Source organism: Episyrphus balteatus, chromosome 2, assembly GCF_945859705.1.
Source record: "Episyrphus balteatus chromosome 2, idEpiBalt1.1, whole genome shotgun sequence".
Lineage (NCBI taxonomy): Eukaryota > Metazoa > Arthropoda > Insecta > Diptera > Syrphidae > Episyrphus > Episyrphus balteatus.
In genome coordinates this window covers 37,460,191-37,486,209 of record NC_079135.1, presented here as the reverse complement: position 1 = coordinate 37,486,209, position 26,019 = coordinate 37,460,191, and the positions used below count along the sequence as shown (strand labels likewise).

The window sequence follows — 26,019 nt, the reverse complement described above, 5'->3', positions numbered from 1 at the left end:
CTGATGGCCCCCATAGCCCCAAAGCAAGTTGATGGCCGTGGCACTTTATGATCACACTGGTATATTCAAGGTCGTCTTGCCGGCACACAATTACTGTTATTTGTTTTTTTTTTTTTAATTTCGTTTTTCTTTTATTTGTCATACAATCATGTGTGACCTATATTTTTGTAGCTCAACACTTACACTTACACCGATCGACCACTACTATATTTTTATTATCGGTTTTGCTTTTTTTTACGATCAATGTAGGTATAGTATAGATACTCTACTCATACGTGATGGGTAAAATTGGTATTCGTATTCTTTTTGGAAGCATTTCAATGAACTAGATGTCACTACACTATAATACAACACCATAGCAAAGTAGCAAGTGTTTCAGTTTATTTTTAGTTCCGATTTGATCGTGGCGTAGACATGCAGCGATCGTTCGTTGATATTGAAAATCACTCGAGTTATTTACAAAACGTTTAACAGCAGTTGCTAAATATTACGTCACTTTGTTTGACAATCAGTCAGAACTTTGAATTGAGAAGAGGGCAAAGTGTGATCGAAATCAGTTGTTAGAAGTCATTTCTATGGTGAACATATATGTAACTTGTCTGGCGTGTCGGACGGATCTCGTGAAATGTCCCATAATTTTATTAAATATCAATTTTTGTCGAGATGGACTTTGTCGTGTTTACATGATTGATTAAAATCAAACACATAGACAATTATTTGTGATACAAATTTTTTAATAGCAACTAAACGTTATGTTCATATACAATGGTTTAGCCTATAATTAAACATTTTTGTTTATTTTGCTATTTTTCACTTGTGGACATACTGTACTGGTCGTTGAGTTGCATGTGGATTAATAATAATCGTGTTGAGATTGGCCGATTGTACAAAGATTGTGTTTAATGAATTTATATTACCTTATCAGTTTTTTTTTTGATAAATGATGAATGTTTGTGTTGGACATTGATAAAGTTTTTTTTTTTATTATTTTTTTGCATAAAAAAAAAGTTAAGGTTTTTAACTAGTTTATTAGTTAAACCTTCGGCAAGCTGGTCGATACGTGTTTCTTTTTGATATTTTTGTTTGTTTATTTAAAAAAAAAAATAAAACGCCTTAAAAATGTCATTGAAACCAACTATTGAGCAAATAGAGACTTTGCGTGATCTGTTTTTTAAGAAATGTGAAAAAGAACCTGCCCCATGTGGTAAGTTTAATAAATGAAGAAGAAGAAGTTTTCCAAGATCATTTATAAAATGTTTTAAACCATTTTTTCAACTTCTGTATGAAAATCATAAACACTTTGTGATAACAAATTGAACTTTAATCAAACTCGTTCAGCAATAATTGTAATTAATTTCAAATTGCCTAGTAGTGCCAGTGAAATAAAAAAAAAAATATCTATAAAATATTTTTAATCTAGATTTTGTACGGCAATAAAATTAAACAAAATATTTAGTTAACGATTAATTTGGCTAAAAATGTTTAGGTACTATTAAAAAAGTGAAGTTGGTTGAAAAAATAGAATACAGACAAATCCGCCACACTTCTTGTTTTTGAAAGTTCTGTTCCTCACTTGGTCAGATTCTACCAAATTAAGTTTATATTTTCAGTCATGTACTGTATTTACTTCCTGTACTTTATTTCCTAAGTTTAGTTCAAAGAATTTTTATTTTTGAGCTCAATTCGAGATCTTTCCAATATGATAGGTATATTTATCAAAAAGAAGAAGCAAAAAACCAAGCTGTGGGGCTTATTGAATTGAATGACATTGCTAAGATTTGGCACAAAAAAATTAAAATGTATTCTCAAATACACTTCGTATTGCAAAGGTCTGAAATCTTACGCTTTAAATTTTATAATCTTAAGTACGATGTCCGTCGCCGATTGTTGCGAACAAATTTTAATTAAAAATCAAGTTAACTAATATTTCGCTCGCTTAAATTTTTTTCCAACGATGCTTCTACTAATTTCTGTAATTTTTTATCGTTTTTCAGCCAATAATCTCGATGAATTTCATACAATTTCATCAATCTAATCAAAAATTACTTTCAGTGATTAGATAAGTACAAAGATTTCGATTCTTCATGATATTAACTGATTATTTGGAAGCCAGGAGGCCCGACAGATAATAGTATGGATAGCTCTACCCACTTCAGATTTTTTCGAGTGGGTAAGAACAAACTTACTATCTAACAAGTTGTTTGTAAAACTAAGTTAAGTTATTCGTAAATTTTTCCTTTGGAAAATTTTACTTTTGTCTTCGTATCCGAAGCAGTGTTGCCAGAATATTTTATAGGCAAGAAGCCGATTTTGAAACATTTTAGAGCCAAAAATAGGTGCTTACAAAAATGGTCAATGGTCAAAATGGTTTTTTTTTTAATTTAAATTTTGCTTATCAGACATGTAGGTATAATATAATATCTACATAAAATTGAAAAATGTATGCAAATTGGTTGTCTATGTTCAAATCTCCACCGGTGGAGATAACCAGAAGCTATTTAAAAATAAAAATTACTTGGGTATGGTTTCATGGTTACCGTTACTTAAAAAATTACACGGTGTTACAAAAATGAGGTTTCAAAATATACGCGGGCAGAGACCTATCAGGTTTTGTAGAGCTAGTCGCACTGATTACGAAACGGTATTTGAAAATCCCCTAACACCCCCAAAATCTAGAGTTACGGGCAAAAAACGGTTTTTTGGACCTTCACCCATTGAACAAATTCTAGCTTCGTCAATTTTTTACCCATTTGCTATTTTTATTACAGTTTCTGATAGAAAAAAATTTTTATCAAAAACTAGAAGACATAGAAACATATAGTTTTCACTGTACGATAAGGAATCAATTGAGGCTTTTTTCTGTGTGAGTAATTTTTTTTTACAAAAATTCACAGTCTGGACAAAAATAGTATAAAATAAGTTTTAAAAAATTTTGTTCGCCTATTTTTAATTATTCCAAAAACTATTGGTTATATTATGTATATTGATTTAAAAATTAGAATGAAATGTACAATTTTGCCTTTCGGAAATGGTATAATTTATCACTGTAAGTGTTGCCGTTGTTTTTTAATAATTTTTTTTTATTTTGATAAATTTTTTTTTAGAAAAATGCCCCTCCCACCTAAACGGGGAGAGATAGACCCCCCTCCCAAAAAATAATGTTTGTATTGAGCTCCTCTACAAAAACCCGTTATCTAATCCTGGCGCCCAAGTTATCCTACTACGTGCCGAAACAACATTTTTGTTCTATACCTAAAAGTTCGAATTTCTGTATCTGGGTTGAAATCGAAAAATTTTTTTTTCTAAGCCAATTTTGAAGTGATTTTCATAAAAAATACCTCGATTGATTGGGAAATAGATATAGTTTTAGAATATATTTTTTAAATAGCATGTTGTTTTGAAAACATATACTTTAAATTGATGCCGAAGTTGGGCAAATGACGAAAAAAATGTAATTTTTGAACTTTGACAGCTTATAAATTCTAAGTGGTTTAACCGAGTTACATGTTTTATACATTGTTAAAAAGGTATATTTATCTTCTATTAGAAACTGTAAATCGAAAATGGGTAAAAAATTGACGAAGCTAGAACTTTTTCAATGGGTGAAGGTCCAAAAAACCGTTTTTTGCCCGTAACTCCAGATTTTGGGGGTGTTAGGGGTTTCGTAATCAGTTTCGTAATCAGTGCAACTAGCTCTACAAAACCTAATAGGTCTCCGCCCGCGTATATTTTGAGTGTTACACAGTGTTATCTATAAATAAAATTAAAATAATCCTGCCAATCTCCTTATTTCATTCAATTTTGAGACATTTTTTAAAATTGAATTTTTAAATTCTTTTTTTGGAGCGCCGAACTACAGCCGTGGTTCGGATAACATATAGTTTTTAATCATGGTTTGGCGGTGGTTCACCTTCGGTGCTGGTTTGGGAGAATTCCATTTTTACTCGTGTATTTATACAAAAAAAAATACTTTGCTAATAAAGACGCATCCCATAAAAACCTTTAAAAATTAAACATACAAATATAAACTGAGGAGTGAATAAACAAAAGGCCGTATTTCCACATTTCAGGTTTTCCATTTTTTTAATGAAATCAGCTTTTTAATGAAAAACTACACCATGTTGCTTTCAATGGAAATTGCATAAATACTTAATTTCGTATATAAAATTACCCTTCAAAGAGGACATATTTGTCACAGTTTTTTTGCGATTTCTGACTAATTTGTTGAAATGGAAAAATGGTCTTTTGTTTATTTACTCCTCAGCTGAAATTAATGCACATAGGTTCTAAGCGATATCTTCTATTAAAATACATTGAAGAAATGTTTCCTAATGTTTAATATGACATAAACTTCGACCAAACATAGAAAATTGTCCTACAAAATTTTCCATAAAATCAACCTCTATTTTGGGCAACAGTTTTTTCGTCCCAATTAGAAAAATAAAAATTCTCCTTCATTATAAACAAGTTATTTTTAAAATAAAATTTAAATATCATCACGCTCTATTTGTTTATTTTTTTTTTTTTTTTTGTGAAAGTATACCTTCCTATTCTATTTTTAACATATCCATATTAAGGAAGATACTTGAAGAAATTTAAGCTCTTCAAAGCATAATAAACGTAAATTCTCTTTTTTCAAACATTTTAATTATTACAACCCACTTTCCAACCAATTGGTTACAAAAAACCTGTAATTAAAATTCAAAGCATGCTACAAAAGTAACAAAGAATTATTAGAAAAAAAAATCATACCTTTAGCTTTTATAACTGTTTGAATGTAAATATTGATTCTTTTTAATTTTGTGATGTTTCCGGAAAAAAATACTCCATTAAAAAAAAAAAAAAAAACAACAAACAGAATAGCAAACGACTTGAGATGCAAAATTTACTTTGATGCAATCATCAATTGCTTGAATGTAAATATAATTAACACTTGCATCGTGAAGTTTCAACTTTTAATTAATGAACAGGTGCATAAAATATTTGCAAAGTAATAATTGTACATTTGTATTATATGATACAACCATTAAATATGGGTAGATTATGAACACGAATTAGTGATAGTTGTCAATGAATCAATTTAATCGTCATTTTGTAGAACTACACTTTTATTTCATAATATTGAAGGTTTTTTTTGTAGATATTTAAATGTTTAAGTAATTATAGCTTGTAGCCAGGGGCGTACACACCATTGGGGCAAGTGGGGCGGTGCCCCGGAGCCACCAACACGCCAGGGTCCGGTAAGAAGACAATGCAGAGAAGGCAACTGGTTAAAAAAGTATCGAAGCAAAAAGATAAGATACTTAACATATGAATCACTTCGGACACAAGAGAGACAAATTATATTTTTCAGTGAATTGGTACCTAGCCACATAATATTTCATCTAAAAAAAAAAGTATTACCTCAGGGGTCCCAAAAAAATAAATGGCTTTTTTGAAAGAAAAATTACATATTATCTTGGGGCCCCAAAAAATATTACTTATGTACATAATTTTAGCGACCAACAAATGATAGGTATACATCAGGTTCCCAGAAAAATAAGTGGGCGTATAAGTACTTTTTTATTTGTTCTTATTTTCTATATCAAAGGGGCCCCAAAAATTTAGTCTTGCCCCGGGCCCCGACAACTCAACATACGCCCCTGCTTGACTGGGGTAAACTAATCAATTATTGGCTATTAAGGAATAAACAATAATTAAATGGGTTGCACGTACTATCAGGATGTATTATTATTTTGCTCTTATGAAAACTCTTAAAAACTACTCTGGACAGTTTCTAAAAAAAGATAGGTACTAAGATAGAAAGGGAAAATGATCAAATAGGAAGCAATTTGGTATACGCTGAATGAATGAATGAATGATTATGTATTTCAGGGCCTGTTTCAGAGCATTATTTATTAACTACATCGGTGACATCAAAAACTATGGGAAATATTTATTTTTAAAGAGTGCAAATGTTCAAAAAAAAGTTCTTCGAAAACTTCAGTAGGCCGCACCAATTAATGTTTATTGATGTAGCTAATATAACTGGTGTAGTAAACTTTCAAAAAAGCCCCATGGGTCCTTTTTTCATTTCATTTAAAATTGCCCAAAATTTGAAAATTTTGAAATTTATACGACGACTTGTAAATATTAATTTAGTAAATAAAGTCCCCTTTTTGGCTCTTGAACATGGTTCTTAAGAATGCAATGAGATTGCCTAAGCCGAACGGCACCGTCAAATATTAAGATTTTGTTTTGAGGAAACCCTTAAAGATGCAATACCATTTGTGCTTTGAATATTTTAAAATTTCCGAAAAAATATTCCAAACATTATAAATCCAACTTATGTATCTACCAAACAAATTCTTCTTTTAATTTTTTTTTTCTTAGGAAGTTTCCATCCAAAAGACATAGAACGAGTAAAAACAAACAACTTTTACGTTGAAAAATATCTCATACACAATGACTTGGATATGAAACTTTCACTTCAATTACTTTGGGACATCCTTGTTTGGCGAAAGAATTTCGGAGTAAATGAAATCAACGAAAGCAATATTCGCATGGACTATCTCAACCAAGGTCTAGTGTTTCCTCGTAACAGAGACAAAGATGGAAAAACATTGTTAATTTTCAAGGCCAAATTACACGTTAAAGGAAGCAAGGATATGAAGGAACTTATGCGAGTTGTTGTCTACTGGATCGAAAGAGTTTTGGCTGAAAATGATGAGGACAAAATGTCAGCATTCTTCGATATGCAGGGAACGAGTGTTGGAAATGTGGATATGGATCTTATAAAAAATATCATCGAAATATTTAAACTTTATCCTTTACCTTTAAATTATATTCTTATCTATGAACTTCCTTGGTTATTGAATGGTAAGTGAGAACATTTTAATGAATGCAAATTTTCTAAAAACAAATTCTTTTTTAGCTGCCTTTAAAATAATCAAACAACTTATGCCACCAAAAGCCGTTGAAGTGATGAAGTTCCTGAATCCAAAAAATGTTTCCGAATTCGTGGATGATAATAATAGACTCGCTTGTTGGGGTGGTAATGATAATTATACGTTCTCATTTCAACCCGCCCAACAAAAAGTTTCATCAAATCAGGCGAAACAAAATTTAAACAACAACAACGATGAAGATTTCAACTTATCAACATCAACGAAAAAGGTATGTCCAGTTTTATATTGAAACCGAGCCTTTTATATGTTTATTTGAATGGGGAATATGTTTTGAAATATGAAATACAAATAAATGAAGTGATTGTACTTTAAGAATTTCGAAGGGATTGCTTTCAAATTATACTGAAACTCAGATGAATTCCACTTCATTCAATCTCATTCACCAAATATTTTAGTCATAAATCGAGTCGTGTCGTGGGTTTTCATCGATATCGATTTTAATTTTTTTTTCTCTTTCCCTATGGGTCCGTTATTTCACTCTGATTTGAGCAGGTGTTTGGATAATTTCGGATGAAAAGGTCTGGGAAAAGGTGTGCTTTGATTAAACTTTAATTAAAACGAAGAATGATGTCCTCGCAATCAATTTTATGTGGTTGGGGCTAGGAGCTCTCGAAACGAAAAAAGGATTTTTTTTTATGAGTATATCTACCTTTGGCCTTTTGTTATCTATAAAAAAATATATATGTGCTGTGCGTGTCTGTGGTTATCGTAGCTTAAATGGGCAAAGGCCAATTCATTCCATTAACGAAAAAAAATTCCCTTACTGAAAGAAGAATAGGATAAAAATAGATAGTGCTGTGTTTTAATGTGCAGATTTTTCTTCTTTAAAATTATTAAAGACATCATACAAAACTTCATAGAAGCAGCTATTTAAATTTTAAATATTCTTCAATTAATGTTTTTTTTTTAAGAACTACTTTAATGCACATTTGAGCCAACAAAAAAATATGTTTGCACAGCTAGAATACAAAACCATAATTTTTAAACTAATTTTGATTTCAAGGTATAACTACAAATTTACAATCATTTTACCAATTGGTAATCTAAGAGAATTTTTGGAGTAAAAATATATAGGGATATGTCATTTTCCCAAAGGCTGAAGACCTTAATATTAACGCGATCCGATAAAAAGAACTTAAAGTGTAACATTTTTAATAGAACTCTATTTTTGGAAAATTTTAAAATCAAATGAAGTAAGAAGAGAAACGCCTCAAAAAATGTTTCAAGTTTTTTGTAGAATAATCTGTAATTATTTTCTACTAGTTTCTAGGTAGGTTTTTGGAAGTCATTTTATTTATTACCAAGCGGCTCGGCCTTAGGGGTGGTGCAGGATTCATTCCTTTATTATTTAAGTAGTGTAAAGTTTCGATTACAAATTTTACTTGACTGTTTCACTTTTTGAGAAAATTTGGTCAAAAAAAAAATATCAAATACAATTGGGATTTGTTTTACATAAATATAATTATAACCTACGTTGGAAATTCGTAAAAAAAATTAAATTTTAAATTGAAATCAAGATTTAAATATTCCCAAAATAATCCATCAGGGAAAAATGTTTTTTTTGTTTCTGTTCAGTGGAAAAACTCTGAAAAAGGTATTTGCACTCATGTACCTGTGTTTGCACTTTGAAGTCATACCTAGTAACTTCTTTATCCTTGACTTATGTGGATAGTACTTACAAAAATTAAATAAGTACCTTCTGTACGATCGCGCTTTAAAAAAACGCATCAATGGTAGTTTTTATAAATAAATAACATCCGATATCAAAAAAAATCCCAACATATTTGGTCAAAATGAAAGACCGCTTAGCCAAATAAAAATTACTCGCATTCAAATATTACGCGCCAAAACAAGTTAGGCTTCAAAAATATTACTGTAAGCATTTTGCAAAGTGAGCTGCTACTAAAAGAAGTCTTCGATGGCATACGACTTTATACAAATTTTGGACAGGCACTAAATTTCCTGGAAAAAAAATGAGATGACGCATTTTACTGGCCTCAAAATTTATACGACTACTCCTAGTGACTATAAAAGTCCTTAAAATGAAGTTACTATTTTCAGACCAACCACCATGATGGTGCTGGGATAAAATTAAAAATACACGTTTCATTTGCAATGAGAACCAAGAACCAAAAGAGTGCATCGAAAAATTTTGGAAGAAATGGAGAAAGAGCGCCCTGTCATAATAATGGTATATTAAAAAAAAAAAATAGTTAAAATATTTCGATGGTGATTGTCATCAAGAATAAAACAAGACCAAGCATATCATAGGTAATTTGCTACTTGTTGCACAATGTACTTTCTTCCTTTAAAAAACACCCTTTCATCCAAATTATTTCAATGCACTCGTTTGTTTCTTGATTCTTATTGAAAATGAACTTTTCATGTCAAATTTCATTCCGTACCATCATGGAAAGTGGGTTTTCCGAAAATATGTACCTATCGCATTTTAAACAGTAACTAAGTGACTTTTATAGTCACTTAGAATAGCCGCATAAATTTGGTTTTAATTTTGTTAAATTCAGCATACAAATAAGCTTGTTTTGGTTTTTAAATGACCTCTCAAGAAAAATTAGCTTAAAAGATATAGCTCAATCCAAAATTGCCTTATTGATGCAGTTTTTTTTTTTTGCCGATAGTCGCTAAGCCCCAAATGGGAATCGTTGGGGCTTTGGGTACGCGAGTAAGGGTATTGCTGCCAACAATATCCATCAATAAAAATGCTATACCTAGGTATATAATTTTGTCCGAGCCAAGCCCCTTTTATGTCTTACTTTCCTCAACTTATAAGGATATTTTAGATTTAACATTAAGGAAGTTGCTGGTTTTTATGCTAAACGGATTTTCTGTGATTACTCTGGCCAACACAATTGAAGACTTTACCCTTAATTAATAAAAAAAAAAACTGCCCGGGTCAAAACCTAATTGCCCTGGTGAATAATAATCTAATATATTTCTAAGCGATATCATTTAATGTAGAAATTTTGACCCATCCTTTAAACATTCGTCATTTTCAAGCTTCAACAAATAAGTAATTTGCATGATTAGCTCATATTTAGTGCGTGTGTGTTTCTGAATTTTTAATCGATTCTTCATTAAATGACACATTTATTTCGTTTAAAAGCTATAAAAGGGTTACCACATTACAAATAACTATGTTTATTATGTGAAAACACAAATGATTTTCTATTTATAACTATTTTTACTAAAGTAATGTAAAGATGTAGACATAGACATAAAACACTATCTGCTTTCGCTTTCATTTAATTATTTTTATTTTTTTTTTTTTATTTTATGTTTATAAAATATTTATTTATTTTTCACTTCTAAACTGCAAAAATTCAGTCCTTTGCAGTCCTTATATTTGTTTAGAGGTTCTTGCTAAAATTTCCTCTATTTGCAGCAAATCTCAACTCCAATAGCTCATATTAAAGAATTACTAAATAATTGGGTCACGGTGGCGTATACGTAACATTTTTTTGTTCAAACAAAAAAGTAAAACAAAATTTGCATACATGCTCCGGTACATTATACCAGATCCTTACTGTTAAAAATATGTGTTTTTTGTTTTCTATAACATCTTAGGGTAACCCTGTTAATACCACCGACGCGACGCACGACTCCGTCACCGCTTAAGCTTTTTCTTCGTTTTTTTCCTTTGATTTGCGCGTAACTCAAAGTGTTTGGTGTTGGTCTTTTGGTTTGCTTTTGCCTTGCCTTGCCTTGCCATCGACATCCAACATCGACTTCGACATACTACATCGCCTTCGCATTTCATTTCTGTTACATGCACAGCACATCTCACTTCTCACAGCCAAACAACTCAGCTGTGAGTTCTGGTTTCAGTAAGTATCTATCTATCTGACCGTTCACAATAAAGTAGAATGGTGAACAACAAAACACAAACCCAATCGAACGCTGTTGTTCGTCGTCGTCTCCTCTCCTAATATTAACGCAACGTGGAAATTAAATTGACTGAATTGAATTAAATAAATAAATAAATTCTTCTCTGTCTTGTGTTGGTGGAGTTGAAATTTAAAACGAATCAATCGCTTGCGCTGCTCCTATAGTGCTACTATAATACGTCCGGGGTGTTCCTGTTTTAGTTATAGAATTTGTTAAAGTATTTTTGTACACAGTGAAATTTTGTTCAAATAAACTTCCAGAATATGCCAAGGGTACGTGTGAGAATACATAAATATATATATTTTAAATTTATATACAAACCAGATATACAAATACACATATCAAAATATCAATGAATATCTATCATTCATATAAAAATAGATAGAAGATACAATACAAACTCGAAACTCGAGTGTTTTGTTATTTTTTTTTTATTAATTTAATTCTTACTGTGTAGTGTACCTTCCTACTTCAATTCATTCAATGTGTGCCTCTATGAAGTATCTCACAATTGCCCAGTAGTTGAATTTTGAAGGGCAATCTTCCTTTTCCTTATAACAATAGATACCACCTCTACAACTACATACATACACATTTGTTTAGGTTTGATATTAAATTGTAGCATTAGCCTCAATTAATATAAAATACCTACATTCTAACAAATAAATTATCAAATTGTATAAAGTGCAAACAAATCTAGCTTACTAGAGTGGCCTTTCGAGTATGCTAATAAATTAGCATTTATATTCTTCAAAAAACGTCCTTTTGTTTTGTTAATAAATTTTTTGTATAGTGTGTACCTATCTTTGCTTTGTATTTTTATTGTATCTTTTATCTTTCACTTTCTCTTGCTCATGTTCCCCTTTAATTTTAATGCAATAATTTAAAATTGTTTTATTACAGCTGTTATTATGTGTGTATGTGTATGTGTGAGTGGTTGTGAAGTAAAGCATATATCAAAAGGAAAATATAGTTCAATGACGTCACTTTCGTTCTTCAACAATCACGAATGAGAACCCAAACAAAACTGGAAAATATGAGAGCTTTAAATAAGCACTTACTTGTTAAATTTACATTCAAAATGAGTAAGCAGTTGTTGTCATTTAGGAGGAAGACAGTTTAGCAATTAATTAATATTACCTCTTGCATTATGATTAATGTATTCGAATTAAACAAAATGCTATTCATTGCACGTAATTTATTGGCGACGACGTTTGTGCAAATTTCTTCGATTTATAATGTTGGAGTGAAAAGTGAATGATCTAAAAATCGTTGTCTAGTAAAAGTCGATTAAAAAATGTTTGTGTCTGTGACTGAATTTTCTCTGAAATTCAGAATTTGATTCTTTTTACTTGATGATAAATTTGTGTCTTTTGCTTCTGTTCAGGCTTAAAATTGGGATATATTTTATCAAACAAAATTTTCAGTATGGCAGTTTATCATAGAATTGGGATATAAAAAATCTAATCTTGGATTATATTTTATTTGTTTTCGGGAATTTGGTGTTTCTCGATCACGCAATGGATTATGCACTCAGAGAACGAAATAGTTATTTTCAGGATAACTATTAAAATAGTTATTTTTCACTATTTTAATAGTCAATGGAAGTAGTCGTATTTTCCAAATTAACTATTAAATAATCAATTTTAACTATTAAAATAGTTATATTTGACTATGTAAACAGTCAATAACGACTATTTAAAATAGTCATCCCGGTCTTAACTTTTAAAATAGTAATTTTTTTTTTCTCTGTGTGCGTTTGCGCATATTTTTGAGCGGTTGCAAATAATTGTAATAAAGTTTCATCCCTATGTACCTATGTGAAATTATAAATTATTAAGATGTACCAATGTTATAACTATATAGAAAAACAAAATAGAAAAAGTAATAATTTCTACATACATATATTCTGGTATAAAGGTATTTCAAAAGATTCTTATCTCAAATTAAAAAAAAAAAAAAAAAAAAAAAACAATTACCACGTTCTTGCAATCAAGGGTCGATGTAATGTTGAATTCAATTGTTTAAACGACTTATCTGGTCATAAATACTGATACAACGGAAAATTAATGCCACTAATAATGCGTTGTTATTTTTAAAAACTTTTGTTGTACTTTTTTGTACAATCCCCCGGAACTTGCAATGGCAACTGTTAATTTCAAATTATGAAATGTAAAATCAAGATAAAACTATTTTCATGGTTGAACTGTATATTGGTTTTAATTCTCTTCAGATTATATAGGACTCAAAGAACTGCGTATCTACTGGAAAACCTAAATTTTAAATTATTTTTATTTTTTATGTTTTTTTCGTTTTTTGGCTATAACTTTTTTGTTACTGCAAACAAAAAAATATCGCCTGTAGATTTTTATTTTTTAATTTTGCCATTTATTTTATGAAGATTATTACATTGGAGACGAAAGTCCAAATTTTTTTTTTTAAATTAATTTTTTAGTGTTTTTTTTTTTTTTTTTTTTTGCATTTCTTGGCCACAACTTTTTTGTTAAGACAAATAAAAAAAAAAAGAAAAAATAATCACCCTTAGATTTTGATAATACAAAGCGATTGCCGTTTAATTTTTCATAATCAGACGAGTTTTGCGACTTTGGTGGGTGTCCAAACCTCAGCAGACAAATTGTCTGCAAAGCTCAGGATTATGAATTTTTACGACCCTGCCTGTTTTCACTAGAGCTCAAATGAGATCATTTCGCACACTATCTCATTTCGAATGTCAAATCGCATAGAAAAAAATTTATTTTGTAATTTGAACTGATCTAATTTGCGAAATAACCTCATTTGGGCTGTAGTGAAAACAGGCTATAATTTGGTGCAGGTGCAGGGTCGTAAAAAATCATGATCCTGAGCTTTGCAGACAATTTATCTGCTGAGGTTTGGACAGCCACCAAAGTTGCAAAACTCGTCCGATTATGAAAAATTAAACGGCAATCGCTTTGTATTATCAAGATTTTTGGCTTGCGGAGAAGCTTTCGGCTGGTGGAACGTAATGTCGACTTTTTACAAGTTGATTTTAGCCGCACAATATGTCGCACGGCTTAAGTAGACAAGGATTTTTCTATGGGGATTGTCACTTTAGTCACCTGCGGGCTTACGTTTACACGAGTCGAAATTCGACTCGTGAAAAGTCGGTATAAGCCTCAGGTGACTAATGTGACAATCTCCATAGAAAAATTCTAGTCGACTTTAGCCGTTCGACAAATTGTGCGGCTAAAACCGACTCGTGAAAAGTCGGCATTAGAGAGAGTCAAAACCAAGATATGATTTGAATTTCATAAGAGGGCAGACTTCCATTCTTCCTTTCACTGTAATACATTTTTTTTTTTATAAAAAAAAAGGTAAACATTTCAAATTATTTCACAAAGTTGAGCTCTACGTCAATAATTGTTAGCAAAAAGCTAACTAAAAGCTTTTTCCAAAAAAGTACTATTGCAATAAAAAAAATAACAAAGTGTCATCCCTGCTACATAAAACTTGCGCCGCACAAAAAAAAAAAGTGAAATGTCAAAAAAATGACAATCGCATTCCGCCATCGATAAACATCCAACAAAAATATTTTTCAATTTTTATTTGGATTTTGTTTGTGCTCCAGCAACATAGAAGCACTTTAAATAACGGAATCTCAAAGTAGCATCAGCATCTGTTAGTCTAGTATAAAATTTATTAAAAAATAAATTCAATATTCCAAGCAACTTTTGATTGAATTTTTTCTACAAGACTTGAAGTGGCTACTAAATCAATAACCATCAAGAATCTCTTGAGTTAATTTTTTGTTTTAATAATTCGGGTCGAGGCCGACTACACGAACCACAAAGAGGCTATCTACGCTTTACAAGAAATTATCCATTCAATACGGTAAGTGCTGATTCACATACTTATCCTTATTTTGCAAAATTTATTTCTTAAATAAATCTGTCGGAAAAAAAAAACCAGCACCCATCCAATCACACCAGAAAGCAAATTGAATACTTGCCCAGTTTTTTTTTATCCATCGGCATGTAAAGTTGTTGTTTGGTGAAAAATAGAAGAAAAAAACCTCGGTAATTCGATTGATTAATATCGAGAGCATTCGGGCAGTAGTGTGCTGTTGTCTGCCGAATGGTACCAAAATAAACTTTAACTTCCTCATTGTTCTCATTGTCGTCACCAATTAAGTTTCCTTCTTTTGCTGTTGGAGTCAGTTTTGGTAGACAATAGATTGTGAAAAGACCGAGTTCGCAAAAGAAGTTTATTTTCTCTTTAAACTGCCGCAGCTTACATTTTGTTGTTGTTAGTGTTAATGTTAAGTTTATCGACTGGAAAAATTATTTAACTGGATATCTGTAAAGTTTTAACTATGGGGAAGAAAATACTGAAAAATTCAACACCTATCAAAGGATTTTCAAATGCAGATTTTAAGGTACATTTATTGTTTTTGTGCAAAATCCCCTGAAAACAATGGTGTATAGTTGTAGCTGGAAATACATCGGCTGCAGGCAAAAATCCCAGAGATTTTTATTTCATTTCCACATTTTTAAATTTTACCAATAACGCAGACTACAGCTTCATTTTCCCCTAATTGTTCGGTAAATGCCTTAAACCGGTATTGCGGTCTTTAAAATAAGGCAGCAGAAAGGAAATTTCTACAGCCTACAAAATTTTAATCTTCAAAGATGGGTACCATGTTCCGAGTCTAAGGGCGATTTTGTTCACTAGAAGTTGAACATAACTTGAGGATTTTTATCTTCAACTTTCGAATTTGCTTTTGTTCACTAAAAGTTGACGTTTTTAACTTTCGATTTTCAACTCGAGAGTTTATCAACTTCCAGTTTTCTCAACTTCCGGAAAAAGTGGAAGTTATGAAGCAAACTTGAGGTTTTGCATAGAAAAATTTCATGTTTTATTATAAATTTTTGGTTTAAACAATTTATCGTGGTAAAAAAAAATTATTTATGGGCAAAATGGATGTTAAATAATGAACTGAAATGGCTCGTAGAACTTGACAGATTAATTTAGCAATCAAATAATAAAAATCTAGGTGAACATCACTCATGGTTGCACTTTACATTTAATATCAAAACATAAGTTTAAATAATTATAATTCATCAAATGAATCATTATCATTTCCCTCCGTTTTGTATTTACACACATTACATATACATGTAGCTTCAGAATTTTTGTTGTCAAACGACACATTTAAAATTTTGCAAAAAGAAAATTATTTGCTCAAAATTCGAGTTAAAATAAAACAAAATAAAGTTAAATGCCAATTGTTAAAACAATTTTTAAAACAAATTTCACATTTGAAACACAAAAAATGCACAAAATATACATGACATTGATATAAATGACATTGAACTGGCAGTATTTGTTTCAGCTGTCACAAATATCCTAGGGATATTTTTAAAACTGAAAGTTAACCAACCTTTATTTTATAAACTCGAGAGTTAAGAAAAAAATAGTGAACAAAATAGATTAAAAAAAAAAAAGAAGAAGAAGAAGAACCATTTCACTTGAAAAAAATGTATTTTTTCGTTAACATAATGTTTGGGTTTAAAGGTTTTAATAAAATAAATATTATGAAAATATAAAATGCAACTCTCTATTTAATTGTAAATTATTTGTGTTTTTCTCTTTTTTTTTTTGCTTATTAATGCGTTAACGCAAAAACTGCCAACAAAATTTTGACAGAAAAATTAAATCTGAAGCAAACTCACTTCTTTTCTACTTTTTCGGGAAGTTGAGAAAACTGGAAGTTTATAAACTCCCAAGTTTAAAATCAAAAGTTAAAAACGTCAACTTTGCGTGAACAAATCCAAATTCAGAAGTTGAAGATAAAAATCCCCAAGTTATGTTTAACTTCTAGTGAACAAAATCGCCCTAAAAGTTCACTGGCGGTACACCTCAGGTCTATCGTCGCACATAGGAGTATTTGCAGTAACTGGTCATAAGTCGATTTTCTGAAAATGAAAATTGACACCAAAAAGTTTGGCAAAGTGGGTGCAAAATAAACTGTGTCAATATGCTGCACTCATTTTTTTGTTTTTCGATCGTGTCTTGTTAAAAAATGAGTTCAAAGTTAACTGTTACATCCACCTCATTTTTATTTGAATTCGAAGTATTTTGGTAAGTGTTATTCTATATGCGATATCGAAGTGTTGTGATAGAAATCTAAAAAAATTTAAATGGAGAATTCTTCTTCAGTTATTTATTAACGATATTAATAAAGTTTTGAAAATGTTAGATGGTTTTTTCTATTTTAATTCGGGCTTAGAACTAGTATCTAAAAACTTGATATTTTTGGTAAGTTATTATTTGAACTTTAATGATTTGGTTTTAGTATACCCCGTTATTCTGCGATGAATTGAAACTCATGAGTTAGTTTATATATTCTTTAACAAAATGCAACAAAAATTGGGTGCTCTTAGGTGCTCTTTAGAGAATCGAGGGTCAATTTGTTTTTCACTTTCTGATAGAAAATACTCCTTACTTTATGCAACGTTTTTTATTTTTAAATTAAATTTACTGATGTTATTAGAGTATTTTATTTTGGGTGATCTTAATTAAGGTTGGGGAAGAGAGAAGAGAAACTGAGAATTGCGTATTAGGGATGAGGAAACAATTTTGAGAAAAATAATGCCGACAGGCGGAGTACAGGCCATTAATCAATTTTTTTAGTTTTTGGTAAAAAAATTTCTCCGAATGGATACGACGATAGAGCTGATATACAGACATAATTTTTGATACTTTTCTTGGTTTTTATACTTGCCTTGTTGAACTCCTTCTGAGTGAATGAAAGTCCCTTGTTTTGAAGCATGAGTTTGAGTCGCATCTGTCAAAAATCATCTTAAGAAATTAACCATTACACTTTTTTCGCTTAATATTTGGAATATAAGAAAATCATTTTTCCTCTTCAAAAAATTGATGCTGAATGGACTTAAAGGTTATAGATCGAGTGTCAGATTCAATTACATTCCTATTCACACACGTCCTAATAAACATTTTTGAAAAACTAGAACCATTGAATAATTACAAATAGAAGTGACACCGCAGATTACTCATGCGACTATAAGAGTACCGGAAGATAGATGAACTACAGGTTTGCGCCTCAACTATCATGTATTTTCGAGTTGAGTCTTAACTAATAATTTTTTTAAACCTTCATAAAAAAATTAATAATTACACTGGTCAACAAGGTTTTTGTTACAGACACCAAGATATACTTTTCTATAGGTTTTTTGGGTGTTGAGCTTGAATCCGAAGTCAAAAAAATTCTACCACATCACGTTTTTGAGATAATCCCGTTAGAAAATCGAAAATGCCGCTTTTTTACCAGTTTTCGAGATTTTTTCTTAGCTTTTGGTTATTTGTTTTAAATAAATTTGTAACGGTTTCTAATAGAACTAAATCTTGTCTTTCAAAATCCGTTGAAATCTTTTAAAAATCTCTTATCTTCTTTGAGAAATCTGAAATTGAAATCAACGTGTTTGGTATATCTCATATTTATTTGCTTTTAATAGTAAATCTCGAAATGTTCTTTGCCAATCGCTTTCAAATTTTGACACAACGTTTCATTTACATTCCAGTAAGTTCTTATCTTGTTTTTAACAAGAAAATAATTATATTTTTCTCACTAGTAATTATTTAGTATAAGTATCTGACACGGTCACGCTTTGATGTATTTCACTGCGATTAACCACCTTCGCAAATATAAAAACTTGCAAGATTCTAAATGGAACGTTGTGTCAAGATTTGAAAGCGATTGGCAAAGAACTTTTCGAGATTCGCAATTAAAAGTAAATAAACATGAGATATACCAAACACGTTGATTTCAATTTCAGATTTCTCAAAGAAGATAAGAGATTTTTAAAAGATTTAAACGGATTTAGAAAGACAACATTTAGTTCTGTTAGAAACCGTTACAAATTTATTTAAAACAAATAACCAAAAGCTAAGAAAAAATCGCGGCATTTTCGATTTTCTAACGGGATTATCTCAAAAACGTGATGTGGTAGAATTTTTTTGACTTCGGATTTGAGCTCAGCACACCAAAATCCTATAGAAAAGTATACCTTGGTTTCTGTAACAAAAAAAAAGTTTAATTTTGTTGACCAGTGTTATTATTATACATTTCAAAGAGCTTATATTGAAATAAGTTTTCGTATTTTGAAAAGTCGTATTAGTCTAGAGAACAAGGCCGATGCCTTTTACTCCTACTGGCCTAGGTTCGAATACCGGTAAATTTTGAAACTTTTTTTTTTTGCGGAGATTTTTTTTGAGAAATTTAATTAATTTTTATTCTAGTAATGTAAAAAAAAAAAAAACAATCTCAATCTCCCGTCAGATTCGAACCTGGGCAGGTAAACTTAACAGGCATGCACCTTATCCTCTAGGCTATCTCCACTTTTTGAAATAGAAAAACTTTTATCCATATGTATAAGCTGTTTAGGATTTGATTTTGGGTTGCTGGATTTGCTTTTGGATTGTTGGCTTTGCTTTTGGATTGTTGGATTTGCTTTTTTAATTCAACGCACGATACTAGCGACTACAATTTTACAGCGGAAGTTTCCCTGGGTGTCCACTTCTATTTGTAATTATTCAATGCTAACATTTTTTCTATCTTTAACAAGAATTTGAAAGAAAAACATGATAAAATAGGATATTATTGTATCTCTTAACAAAAAACTGTTAAATATCGCTATACACTAACGGCCATATTATTCACTAGTTTAAAATATACATCTGGATGTAAAATTGTCAAATATCACAAATAAATTCAAATCCAAAATAGTTATCCCGATTTTAACTATAAAAATAGTTAAAAATGACTATTTTTTTCTTTGTGTGATAGTGAATATTATGGATTTGGATTTATTTTTGACATTTCAATTTCTTTACATCCAGATGTATTTTTTAAACTAGTGAATAATATGGGCGTAAATGTATATAATATGAAATATATGTATAATATTTGTCGCCTAACAGCCCGCAAAGTTTTAAGTCGACCTTAAACACAAGAATATTTGATGTCGAATTCCTTTCAATTTTTTTGAATCGCCCCAAAAAAATCGAATTTTTGGTGTTAAAAAGGAACATGAAAACAGACCGAATTCTTTTTGCGATTGTATGTGTGTCATTTGACAACAATTTTTACACGAACGTCAAGCTGAAACCAAAACAATTTCTGCAAAATAAAACCAGAGATTCCTTTGATCAATAATATTGTTTATTTTCTTCGGTAATATAAATTTATTTTAATCCGAATCAAAGGGAAATTGCAGTTATTATAGGTCGTTTCAAATCAAAAGTCCCATGGAAAATTGAGCAAAAATAAAAAAAAACTCATTCGCTTACTGGAAGGAAGCATTTATTAGGCAGCTGAACTTTTTCTAAAATTACGATAAAATAATGAAGAACAGTTCTTGATATCCCTATTTTAATTAATTTATCCGTCTGTGCGGTTCACTGGGTTAGCCTCAGAAAGCAGAGGCAAGTCTCCCGGGCTTGCATCACTCCATATCCGCGGACAATACAAAAAAACGTACAATTAGTTAATTATTTATCATTTGAAGGCAGTTGGGATAACTTTGCCGAAGATATTGTTATAGGACTAGGTGAAGATGGACCAGAAATGTCCGGTTTATATGATAGCAATTCATAACTTAAAATTCTATTCACATCTTTTCATTTGTATAATTGAGCAGTAAATATCTTATTTTTATTTTTCAATTATTTTGGAGTCGTCACCATAGAAATCATTAATAAACAAATTCAGATTTTTCGTTTGTTTATTTTTTTCTCTAGCATTTCTTTCATCCAAACAAGCATGATTTGTTGTTATTTTTAAGTTGATTTTTCGCAATGAGCCAATAAAATTGAGTTTTTTGTTTATTTGTTCTCAATTTTATTGGAAAGGAGAAAATAAACTCAGAGTCAGGACTTTTGATTTGAAACGACCTATATTAAAATCTGAGTGAAGATGAGGTAGAAGGTTATTATTTTGGCCGTATGCTGTGGTTTTACAGAGAAAAAACTTTTCTGACGACAATAACAAGAAGAAAAGTCACAGTAATTTGACTTTTTCACAAGAACTATGCCAGGAAAAAATATATTTTGATCGCACATTGATTTCTTTTTATTTATTTCATATTTTTCCGCAACAAAAATACAATATTCAATTAAAATTTACTCTTTATTTGAAGTTGGTGTTCTCAAATAAGCAAACAACAAGAAGAAAACTTTCAGCTTGACGTTTAAGAAATGTCAAATGTTCCAAGTGTGTGTGCAAATCCGTGTAAATCTCTCAAAAAAGAGGGATTAAAAAAAATTCGAATTCTGCTTCGTTTGAGGCGAATTTTTTTTCTATGGAACATGATTTTCAGAAAATATTCGCTTCGAGATCGCCGAAAATTCGATTTTTCAATTGAAAGGAATTCGACATGAGCTTTCCAACTTTTTTGCATTTTCAGTATAATCATTTTTCACTACAGCCTCTCAAAAATCACTTAAAAAATAGAAATTATTACAATTTTTCCACCAGTGTAGGTATTATGTAGTTGGATTTTCATAAAAATTTGTGAAAATGTATGTTTCTATTTTTCGAGTGTGCTTAAATTTTGGTAATGGGGTGTTTTATAATTTTTTAATATATTTTTTTATTTGTAGCACATAACTAAATCGCACACAATCGCGTTTATTGGCTTTTAGAAGAACTTTCTATTGTGGGTGTCTTCTTTTCAAATATCTGACTATGAAAAGTCTTCAATCGATTTTGATCTCATGAAACTAAGTGTGATTTCGTCTCATACTTTGGTTCTAATGCTACAATTGTTCAGTTGCTGCCCAAATTGGCCAACTGACATATTTTTCATGTTCACCATTAATTTACCATCAAATGAAAATAATTTGTTTATTCTGTTTGTAATGTATCTGATCCTTTAAATAGCCTCTAAGATTTATGTTAAATTTCTGTATAGATGAAAATCCCTCGGATTCTTCAATATTCAGACTTATAATTTATATCTTTTCGTTGGTAGTTTTCATAGCTAATGTCGAATTCCTTTCAATTTTTTGAATCGCCTCAAAAAAAATCGAATTTTTGGTGTTAAAAAGGAACATGAAAACAGACCGAATTCTTTTTGCGATTGTATGTGTGTCATTTGACAACAATTTTTACACGAACGTCAAGCTGAAACCAAAACAATTTCTGCAAAATAAAACCAGAGATTCCTTTGATCAATAATTTTATTTATTTTCTTCGGTAATATAGATTTATTTTAATCAGAATCAAAGGGAAATTGCAGTTATTATTAAGATCTGAGTGAAGATGAAGTAGAAGGTTATTATTTTGGCCGTATGCTGTGGTTTTACAGAGAAAAAATTTTCTGACGACAATTACGAGAAGAAAAGTCACAGTAATTTGACTTTTTCACAAGAACTATGCCAGGAAAAAATATATTTTGATCGCACATTGATTTCTTTTTATTTATTTCATATTTTTCCGCAACAAAAATACAATATTCAATTAAAATTTACTCTTTATTTGAAGTTGGTGTTCTCAAATAAGCAAACAACAAGAAGAAAACTTTCAGCTTGACGTTTAAGAAATGTCAAATGTTCCAAGTGTTTGTGCAAATCCGTGTAAATCTCTCAAAAAAGAGGGATTAAAAAAAATTCGAATTCTGCTTCGTTTGAGGCGAATTTTTTTTCTATGGAACATGATTTTCAGAAAATATTCGCTTCGAGATCGCCGAAAATTCGATTTTTCAATTGAAAGGAATTCGACATGAGCTTTCCAACTTTTTTGCATTTTCAGTATAATCATTTTTCACTACAGCCTCTCAAAAATCACTTAAAAAATAGAAATTATTACAATTTTTCCACCAGTGTAGGTATTATGTAGTTGGATTTTCATAAAAATTTGTGAAAATGTATGTTTCTATTTTTCGAGTGTGCTTAAATTTTGGTAATGGGGTGTTTTATAATTTTTTAATATATTTTTGTATTTGTAGAACATAACTTAATCGCGTTTATTGGCTTTTAGAAGAACTTTCTATTGTGGGTGTCTTCTTTTCAAATATCTGACTATGAAAAGTCTTCAATCGATTTTGATCTCATGAAACTAAGTGTGATTTCGTCATACTTTGGTTCTAATGCTACAATTGTTCAGTTGCTGCCCAAATTGGCCAACTGACATATTTTTCATGTTCACCATTAATTTACCATCAAATGAAAATAATTTGTTTATTCTGTTTGTAATGTATCTGATCCTTTAAATAGCCTCTAAGATTTATGTTAAATTTCTGTATAGATGAAAATCCCTCGGATTCTTCAATATTCAGACTTATAATTTATATCTTTTCGTTGGTAGTTTTCATAGCTAAATGTTGTTTTAATTTGAGGACAGTGTTATATTTCGTAATGGAATTACCTCTTGGTTGATTAGAATTTTGATATTTTTGCATTTAGTTTGTAAAAACTCCTTTGAAAAAAGCTATGAACTCCTATCTTTGTCAAACACCTTTAATTATGTCCGTAAATTTATTTACTTGCTCTATCATATAATGGTTATTTCTGAACCCAAACTAAGCCTTATTTCAACTCTTATTTTTATTAGACTTTAAATTCGCAATTTTATCCATTTAAAATTAATATTGAATGGTATTTTTTTGTTTTCAATGTTTTATGTTGATGATATTTCGTCCCTTTTGTCAACAAAATAAAATAGAAGGACGTGGTTTGTATCTATTCTTCTCAAGCGCTTGGCAATTTTCCAAATATACGATGTTGTTTTTTACACTTTGTAATAATTTATATTTTAATTTTTCATTACAGGTACACTTTGCCAATTCCAGTCCAACACGGTCACCAATGTCTGACGGCGAGGATCATCTTACACCTAACAATGGTAAGTTTCTAAATGTTGGTAAAAATCTGTCAACTTTTAATTGTTATTCCACTTATTACAACAATACCAGTGAATTGGTGATGATTTTGTGATTGAATTTGAAATTCGCTTCTGGCTCTTCGATTTAATTCTTTTCTACTTCATTCTTCTTCAGAGCACAAAATGAGTCCGAGAAGTAAGTCATTCAAAGTTAGTTTGTGCTTTCATCTGAAAATAAATAACGAATTTAAAGCAAACAGAATAGTTAGTCACACATCATTTTTTTGAGTATCATAAGGTTATTTTTTTTTTTTTATTTTGATAAGGTCATTTGCTGAGTCACAATCCATTATCAGTTAAATAGTAGGTACCTTTTGTGTACATTTTTATTTGCCAAAATTAAAAAATTTATAAACGCTTATAAAGATTTATTATTTTTAAATTTGTTTACAACAAAATGATTTTAGAAGCTAAAATCAATTTTATTTTGTTTTTGAATTTTTTTAGAAGAGATGTTACGTATCACACCAAATGACGTTATCGTCCTTAACAAGATTGAAGATTCCAATGAGGGTGAACTGAGAGGATCTGTTAACATAACTTGCACCAGCAAATATCCTATTACATATAAGGTAAAGAACATGTTCAATGAAAAATTCAAATTGCCAGGCTTTAAATTTATTTATAATTTCAGATTAAAACTACTGCTCCACTGAAATTCCGTGTCCGTCCGAGTTCGGGGGCTTTGAATCCCGGCTGTACGGCTACGGTGTATGTCATCCTTCAACCAGGCAATAAGGTTTCATCATCTAGCAAGGATAAGTTTCTGGTCATGTGCACTCCTTTGCCGGATGATATGGATGTAAATAACAGCGATATGCTGGCAGGCTTCTGGAAAGCATTACCGCCAAACAGTCCAAATGTTCAACAACACCGGCTGCAGTGTATTTGTCCACAGAGTTCACAAGGAAACAACATGCACAATGGACATGCTTATTCCGAAGATGTTGGAGATGGAAAAAATATCAGTGGTGTTGATGTAAGTTTATCGTATTTTTAAGATGTAAAATAATCTTTTTTAATATGTTTCATTTGTTTTCTCCTGTGTAGTTAGTACAATTATCAGAGACCATAAAACGTATTGATCAACGTACAAGACTAAGCGTCAATTTACATTGGCTGTCGCTGATGGTGTTCATTATTGTCTCAATAGCTCTCACATATATAATTAAACAAGAAATCCAAGGACAAAATTCGGATTCTTGTTCTAAAAGATTTTAATGGCTCAAATAATGACATTTTGTTTGTATTCTAAAAATTATGTATTTTTTTTTTCTTATTTTTTTATTAATGTTTTTTGAATATGAAACGGTTAGTTATTTAATTTAATTTTGCATTTCTTTTTTTTTTTATTTGAATACCGTTTCAAAGAGTTACACAAATTTGTTGGTTAATTTATTTGAACACATAAATTAATTTAATAAAAATGATATAATAATGAATGAAATTACTAGAATTGTAGTCCTAGCATGATGCCGTAGGCATAATGAACAAAATGAAGTGTAGAACACACAAAAAATATACATACATATATTAAACATGATATTTATGTTATTGTATCTAAACCTATACACAAGTCAATAACACAAAGGTCATTTTGGACTTTAATTGTGATTGTTAATATGTAGTTATTGTACTAATATATAGATATATAAAAAAAAAATAAGAACGCAAACGTTACTTTATTTTCGCAATTAAAAAAAAAATATGTTTTTCAATTTTTCAGCAGACCAAGACATATTTTGAGCTCTGTCTACAAGATACAAAGACAAACTATCAGCATACTGTTAAGGACATTAGAACGAAAGTTTGCTGGTAGTTTTGAATTATGTTTGAATGTAGCCATTCAGCCTAATCGTGAAAAAAGATGCCCCGGAACTTTTTCTCATTTTGGGAATTTTGATGCGAATAAAAAAAAAATGAATCATCTTCGAAATTGGGAAAAAAATGAAGAAATTTCCGCAAGTAAGTTGTTGGGGAAAACGTTGTTTGTTTAAATTCAAAGATTGACATAGTATTAATGTAAATCTTTGGAATCGAGTACATACAAATTTAATATTAGCATCTGATAGCGCAATGACTAAAATTCGATAAATAATTTTGGATTGAAAAATTGAAAAAAAAAAAAAAAATACGCACTAAGAATAGGATTCGAACCACTCGGCAAACCTAGTCAAGTTTGTAGCTAGCAGTATTTTGTAATGTCAAAAATTACTTCAAAAATTT

General features: G+C 30.3%; 1 protein-coding gene across 3 annotated transcripts; it reads left to right on the top strand.

Annotated features, from left to right (window-relative positions):
* Window positions 1-284: 284 nt before the first annotated feature.
* LOC129908225 (motile sperm domain-containing protein 2-like) lies at window positions 285-25,122 on the top strand. Of its 3 annotated transcripts, none has more exons than XM_055984586.1 (7): window positions 373-1,204; window positions 6,373-6,858; window positions 6,914-7,155; window positions 23,682-23,754; window positions 24,241-24,365; window positions 24,428-24,772; window positions 24,844-25,122. In XM_055984586.1, the coding sequence occupies exons 1-7, from the start codon at window positions 1,120-1,122 to the stop codon at window positions 25,012-25,014; spliced, it is 1,527 nt and encodes a 508-aa protein (XP_055840561.1). In that variant the 5' UTR covers window positions 373-1,119; the 3' UTR covers window positions 25,015-25,122. The 3 variants fall into 3 exon arrangements, with proteins under 3 accessions (XP_055840564.1, XP_055840561.1, XP_055840563.1); XM_055984588.1 differs by lacking the exon at window positions 373-1,204 and adding an exon at window positions 2,119-2,170; XM_055984589.1 differs by lacking the exons at window positions 24,241-24,365; window positions 24,428-24,772; window positions 24,844-25,122 and adding an exon at window positions 23,825-23,929 and having other exon boundaries at window positions 285-1,204.
* Window positions 25,123-26,019: the final 897 nt, after the last annotated feature.